The 7,500-nt window shown below is 45.6% G+C and overlaps 2 protein-coding genes across 2 annotated transcripts in view; one reads left to right on the forward strand and one right to left on the reverse strand.

Moving 5' to 3' along the window:
- dtwd2 (DTW domain containing 2) overlaps window positions 1-219 on the reverse strand; it is a gene marked incomplete at its 5' end in the record, with an annotated part of 8,361 nt that extends 8,142 nt beyond the window's left edge. Inside the window, one exon of the mRNA XM_084137098.1 lies at window positions 32-219. Within this exon, the coding sequence (XP_083993224.1) occupies window positions 32-219 (188 nt within the window). The remainder of the gene's footprint in view (window positions 1-31) is intronic.
- Window positions 220-279: 60 nt separating this feature from the next.
- bxdc2 (brix domain containing 2) lies at window positions 280-6,480 on the forward strand (the record flags this gene model as incomplete). The annotated part of the gene is made up of 10 exons (XM_084137097.1): window positions 280-471; window positions 802-913; window positions 2,341-2,384; window positions 2,459-2,529; window positions 2,623-2,672; window positions 2,871-2,944; window positions 3,716-3,766; window positions 3,904-4,005; window positions 4,149-4,277; window positions 6,154-6,480. The coding sequence occupies 10 exons, from the start codon at window positions 280-282 to the stop codon at window positions 6,409-6,411; spliced, it is 1,083 nt and encodes a 360-aa protein (XP_083993223.1). The 3' UTR covers window positions 6,412-6,480.
- Window positions 6,481-7,500: the final 1,020 nt, after the last annotated feature.

The following is a 7,500-nucleotide window of genomic DNA, read 5'->3' on the forward strand; positions in this document are numbered from 1 at the left end:
GTGTGTGTGTGTGTGTGTGTGTCTCTCTCACCAGCATCTGCGGCAGGTCGGGCGTCTCTCGCTCATCTCAACCGGCAGATCTGACAGCACTGAAAACCCTTCATCATCATCATCATCATCATCATCATCATCTTTCTCTTTCGGTTCCTCCTCTTCTTCTTCATCATCATCATCATCCTCGTTCATTTCTCCTGTGTCTTCATTCAACTCCGAGTTCATTGTGTGTTATTTGTCCAGTGTGATCAGTCACTTCCGCTTCCGCTGACGTGTGTGAGAAAGATGGCGGCGCGCGGAGGGAAGCGTGCAGCGGAGAGATCGGCGCAGATCAAGGCTAAACGAGCGAAATTAAACAGCAACAAAACACCACAATCCGAGAGAAAGACGAAGACCGTGTCCTTTACACTAGATAAAGAAGAAGCGAGTCCGAACTCTCGCGAGAACATCATCAGCGTCCCGCCGCCCGTTAGCGCGGTGAGAAACACATTCATATGACATCATCACTGCACGTGTATATACATATTTATATGTATGTGTATGTGTGTGTGTGTGTGTGTGTGTGTGTGTGTGTGTGTGTGTGTAAACTGTAGTGTTTATGTAGTGTAAGACTGACTGTAAATGAAACATGGAAGATAAGGCTGACTGTAAACACTAGAAACAGATGTGAATGTGTACAGTTAGTCTTTCATTTACGTGTGTGTTCTATGTGTGTGTGTGTGTGTGTGTGTTGTAGATATAATCTGGTATATAGGTATAATCCTTTAGATATAATCTGGTGTTTTTATCTGAATGTTGGTTCTTCAGGGAAAATGGACAAACAAAGAGCGAGTGTTGGTGTTTTCCTCTCGCGGGATCAGCTTCAGGACGAGACACCTGATGCAGGACCTGAAGACCATGATGCCGCACAGCAAAGCCGGTAAAACCACCTCAGACCAGCTTTAACCCCTTTAACCCTCCTCAGACCAGCTTTTACCCAGTTAAACCGCCTCAGACCAGCTTTAACCCCTTTAACCCTCCTCAGACCAGCTTTAACCCAGTTAAACCACCTCAGACCGGCTTTAACCCAGTTAAACCTCCCCAGACCGGCTTTAACCCAGTTAAACCTCCCCAGACCGGCTTTAACCCAGTTAAACCTCCTCAGACCAGCTTTAACCCAGTTAAACCTCCTCAGACCGGCTTTAACCCAGTTAAACCACCTCAGACCGGCTTTAACCCAGTTAAACCTCCTCAGACCGGCTTTAACCCAGTTAAACCTCCTCAGACCGGCTTTAACCCTCAGACCGGCTTTAACCCAGTTAAACCACTTCAGACCAGCTTTAACCCAGTTAAACCACCTCAGACCGGCTTTAACCCAGTTAAACCACCTCAGACCGGCTTTAACCCAGTTAAACCTCCTCAGACCGGCTTTAACCCAGTTAAACCTCCTCAGACCGGCTTTAACCCAGTTAAACCTCCTCAGACCGGCTTTAACCCAGTTAAACCTCCTCAGACCGGCTTTAACCCTCAGACCGGCTTTAACCCAGTTAAACCTCCTCAGACCAGCTTTAACCCAGTTAAACCACCTCAGACCGGCTTTAACCCAGTTAAACCTCCTCAGACCGGCTTTAACCCTCAGACCAGCTTTAACCCAGTTAAACCGCCTCAGACCAGCTTTAACCCAGTTAAACCGCCTCAGACCAGCTTTAACCCAGTTAAACCGCCTCAGACCGGCTTTAACCCAGTTAAACCTCCTCAGACCGGCTTTAACCCTCAGACCAGCTTTAACCCAGTTAAACCACTTCAGACCAGCTTTAACCCAGTTAAACCACCTCAGACCAGCTTTAACCCAGTTAAACCGCCTCAGACCAGCTTTAACCCAGTTAAACCTCCTCAGACCGGCTTTAACCCAGTTAAACCTCCTCAGACCGGCTTTAACCCTCAGACCAGCTTTAACCCAGTTAAACCGCCTCAGACCAGCTTTAACCCAGTTAAACCACTTCAGACCAGCTTTAACCCAGTTAAACCGCCTCAGACCAGCTTTAACCCAGTTAAACCACTTCAGACCAGCTTTAACCCAGTTAAACCACTTCAGACCAGCTTTAACCCAGTTAAACCGCCTCAGACCAGCTTTAACCCAGTTAAACCGCCTCAGACCAGCTTTAACCCAGTTAAACCTCCTCAGACCGGCTTTAACCCAGTTAAACCTCCTCAGACCGGCTTTAACCCTCAGACCAGCTTTAACCCAGTTAAACCGCCTCAGACCAGCTTTAACCCAGTTAAACCGCCTCAGACCAGCTGCACACATAAACCAGCACTGACTGGAACATTAGAACATGAAATCTCACTCTGTTTGTTTTCTTCCAGACACCAAAATGGACAGAAAAGACAAACTGTTCGTGGTCAACGAGGTACTTCATTCGCTTCCACACACACACACACACACACACACACACAGGTGTGATTCTCAGCTCTTGTGTTTCAGGTGTGTGAAATCAAAAACTGCAACAAGTGCATCTTCTTTGAAGCCAAGAAAAAACAGGATCTTTACATGTGGTGAGAAAACATGTTGTGTGTGAGAGTGTGTGAGAGAGTGTGTGTGAGAGTGTGTGAGTGTGTGTGTTCACATCCTCTGTTGTTCTGTTTCAGGATCTCTAATGTTCCTAACGGACCCTCGGCCAAGTTTCTGGTTCAAAACGGTAGAGTTTAAATGCATTTGCATATAATCATATTGATGGATTGTTTCTCTTTATAACTATACCTTTATGTAAATGAGCCCTGTTGCGATTGGCTGACGCCATCATGAGCTCATGTTTATGAAGTCACCACATGTTTCCAGTCCAGTAACACTTGTTTTAACGAACGATCATGAGAGCGTATATTAACTGTGTTTATAGTTCACACTCTGGCTGAGCTGAAGATGACCGGAAACTGCCTGAAGGGCTCCAGGCCTCTGCTGTCCTTCGACCCGGTGAGTGGAACACACACACACACACACACACACACACACAGCCATGTTTATGTGATTTGTGAGGACATTCCATAGGCGTAATGGTTTTTATACTGTACAAACTGTATATTCTATCCCCCTACACTGCCCCTATCCCTAAACCTGCCCATCACAGGAAACATTCTGCATTTTTACATAAAAAAAAACACTGCTTAGTATGTTTTTAAAGCCATTTGAAAAATGAGGACCCCCAAAATGTCCTCATATATCACCTATTTTCCCGAGTGTCCTCATTTGCAGGTGTGTTATCATAAAAATGTCCTCAGTTGTCATGAAAACAAACTCACACACACACACACACACACACACACACACACACACACACTATACATACATACACACACACACACACACACACACACTATACACATACACACACTATACACACACACACACACACACACACACACTAGGGCTGGCAAAAAAAATAATCGAATTTTGAATATTCGTCGAATGCAAAAACCATACATTTTAATTTTTGGTCAAGAGACGCGTTTTATTTCCCGAACCGGTTCAGCGGAGATCCCGCCTAATTCTAAAGATTAGATTGGTCCTGTCAATCACTGCCTACACCACACACTGACCCTAACCCTACCCGCCACTGGAACCTTGACCAGTGAAACTGGTTGCTGATGATGATGATGATGGTGGTGGTGGTGGTGGTGGTGGTGGTGATGATGGTGATGATATTATTTATATACTGAATATATATATTGTCCTGCTTCTTCACAGAAGTTCGACACGGAGCCGCACTACGCTCTGCTGAAGGAACTCTTCACTCAGGTTTACCTCAACATTAATGTCCATTTATGTTTCTTGTGTTGATGTTTGTCCGAGTGCAGGATTATTAATGTTCCGTCTCTTCATAAGAGTACTGTACTGTACTACTGTAGTTCTGAACTGTGTTCTGGTGTTGTCAGATCTTCTCCACGCCTCAGTATCACCCGAAGAGTCAGCCGTTCGTGGACCACGTGCTCACCTTCACCATCGCAGACCACAGAGTGTGGTTCAGGAACTACCAGGTGTGCATCTCTCACTCACACACACACACACACACACACACACACACAGAGAGTGTGGTTCAGGAACTATCAGGTGTTCATCACACACACACACACACACACACTCACCCTCAGCTGTGTGTGTGAACTCTCTCTCTCCACAGATCATTGAGGAAGACGCGTCTCTGGTGGAGATCGGCCCTCGTTTCGTCCTGAACCTCATCAAGATCTTCCAGGGGAGCTTCGGTGGACCAACACTCTACGAGAACCCTCACTACCAGCCCCCCAATACAGTAAGAGCTCTTCCTCACTCCTCCTCTTCCTCACTCCTCCTCTTTTTCACTCCTTCTCCTCTCCCTCATTACCAGCCCCAATACTGTAAGAACTCTTTATCATCATCACTCCTCCTCTCTCCTCCTCTTCCTCACTCCTCCTCTCTCCTCTTCTACCTCACTCCTCCTCCTCTTCCTCAGTCGTCCTCCTCACTCCTCCTCCTCCTCTTCTACCTCTCTCTCCTCCTCCCTCCTCCTCCTCACTCCTCTTTCTCACCCTATTCCTCTCTCCTCCTCCTCACCCTATTCCTCTCTCCTCCTCCTCTCTCCTCCTCTTCCTCACTCCTCCTCCTCTTCCTCAGTCCTCCTCCTCAGTCCTCCTCCTCACTCCTCCTCCTCTCTCCTCTTCTACCTCACTCCTCCTCCTCTCTCTTCTCCTCCCTCCTCCTCCTCCTCACTCCTCTTTCTCACCCTATTCCTCTCTCCTCCTCCTCACCCTATTCCTCTCTCCTCCTCCTCTCTCCTCCTCTTCCTCACTCCTCCTCTCTCCTCTTCCTCACTACCAGCCCCCCAATATTGTAAGAGCTCTTTATCATCATCACTCCTCCTCATCTTCCTCACTCCTCCTCTTCCTCTCTCCTCCTCACTCCTCCTCTTCCTCATTACCACTCCCCAATACTGTAAGAGCTCTTTATCATCATCACTCCTCCTCCTCACTCCTCCTCTCCTCTACCTCACTCCTCCTCCTCTTCACTCCTCCTCTTCCTCACCCTATTCCTCTCTCCTCCTCCTCACTCCTCTCTCCTCCTCCTCTTCTTCTGTCCTCCTCTCTCCTCCTCCTTTTCCTCACTCCTCCTCCTCTTCCTCACTCCTCCTCCTCTCTCCTCTCACTCTTCCTCACCCTATTCCTCTCTCCTCCTCCTCTCTCCTCTTCCTCACTCCTCCTCTTCTTCTGTCCTCCTCCTCTCTCCTCCTCCTTTTCCTCACTCCTCCTCCTCTTCCTCACTCCTCCTCTCACTCCTCTCTCCTCTTCCTCACTCCTCCTCTTCTCTCCTCTCTCCTCTTCCTCACTCCTCCTCTTCTCTCCTCCTCTTCTTCTGTCCTCCTCCCCTCTCCTCCTCCTTTCTCTTTTTCCTCACTCCTCCTCTTCTCTCCTCTGTCCTCTTCCTCACTCCTCCTCTTCTCTCCTCTCTCCTCTTCCTCACTCCTCCTCTTCTCTCCTCCTCTTCTTCTGTCCTCCTCCCCTCTCCTCCTCCTTTCTCTTTTTCCTCACTCCTCCTCTTCTCTCCTCTGTCCTCTTCCTCACTCCTCCTCTTCTCTCCTCCTCTTCTTCTGTCCTCCTCCCCTCTCCTCCTCCTTTCTCTTTTTCCTCACTCCTCCTCCTCTTCCTCACTCCTCCTCCTCTTCTCTCCTCTTCCTCACTCCTCCTCTTCCTCCTCCTCACACTGAAGTCGGCCCTGAGTTATGGAATAGCCTACCGGCTTACATCAGATCCACACAAACTTTCTCCATTTTTAAATCCACCTTGAAAACGTATATTTTTTTCAATTGCTTTCATCATTTCTTGATTATCATTATTTTAATATTTTACCTTAGTTCATAGGTTGTGTTTTATTGTTCTTTATTTTGCTTTACTGTTTTGTGTATTCTATATTATTGTTTGTTTCCTTGGCTTTTGTAAAACACGTTGGTCAACACCAGTTGTTTTTAAATGTACTATATGAATAATACTGTATTGTGTGTGTGTTTGTGTTTGTTTGTGTGTTTGTGTGTGTGTGTTTGTGTGTGTGTGTTTGTGTGTGTGTGTGTTTGTGTGTGTGTGTGTGTTTGTGTGTGTGTGTTTGTATTTGTGTTTGTGTTTGTGTGTGTGTGTTTGTGTGTGTGTGTGTGTGTGCAGCACCGGCGGATGATCCGGCTGGCCACGGCCCACAGGCAGAAGGAGAGGCAGATGGTGAAGGAGATCCGCAAGGAGAAGCGCTCAGAGGAACAGGAAGTGATGCAGCAGGACGTGACGGACGACGTATTCCTGACGCCAGCGGACCCCAAACCGGCTCAGATCCAGCTGGAGGCCCCCGAACCCCAGGGCCAGAAGAAGAAGAAGAAGCTCAGCGAGCTCAAGAAGAAGAAGCTGATGAAGCGCAAGGGCCTGCGATGATCGCGTTATCTTCATGCTCCTGTTTATCTGTTAACAATGTGTTAATAAAGCTTTTTATTAAAGTTCAAAGATGTGTTGATTCTGATTCATCAAGGTCTGTGAAACAGATACACAAGATTATGACACTATAACTCAATAATGACCATTTCAAAAGTTAAAACTGACATATCCGGTTTTATCAAAAGCAGCTGCAAACATTATTCACAGAGAGCTCAATGAAGCTGTATCTCTTACTGAGATCATTTCTTGGGTTATGCTGGGTACACACCAAAAGATTTTTTACATCTTATAAGATTTTCAAAATGTGATAGACCACAAACATGAGGACAAAAAATCCTAGATTTAAGCATTTTGCTCCTATAGTGTGTGGTGTGCCATGATAAGACAAAGACAGCACACCACACACGAACAGATTTTCAACCAGAGTCTCAACTGTGAACACAGGAATTCTCGCAAAATGACGCGAGACTTCAGAATAAGCATGGCGGACGATATGCAGGAAGAAATTGCGTTAGTGTTTGGAATGATTTTCACATAAAATTCAAGTGAAAAAAACCCCATTGTACCCACCATTAGCCCATATATAACCTTTTATACAGAAATATATTCATTCTTTATTGTCTTTATTTATTCTTTATTGGATTTATTGTCTCTTTAGAAAAAGTTATAATCCCTCTTTTTTTAATCTTTTTTTTAATTGATTTTAAGAATTACAATTACAGTCAGGGGGGTACAAAGAGTAAAGCCGATAAACAAACATAAAAAGACATATACATAAACAGTGACAAACTTAAAAGTTAAACAAAAAATTTAAAATGTTTACAGATTGAAATGCACTTTGCAGCTTTCTTATTTTTCAAACCCAATATTGTGTTTAGGTATTGTAAAATGTCTGCTCTTAAAATGAAAAACAAAGGCTTGTTTCCTCCAAATTTACACTTATGAATATTAAATCTTAACACTCAGCTTCCTGCAAGTGTGTGTGTGTGTGTGTGTGTGTGTGAGAATGACCGTGTCTGTCTTCCATCAGCTCGCTTTCTGATTGGATATTGTTTTGTTTCACGTGATAATCTCCAGAACGTGTGCGCG

This window comes from Abramis brama (assembly GCF_963993115.1).
Source record: "Abramis brama genome assembly, chromosome: 15".
NCBI lineage: Eukaryota > Metazoa > Chordata > Actinopteri > Cypriniformes > Leuciscidae > Abramis > Abramis brama.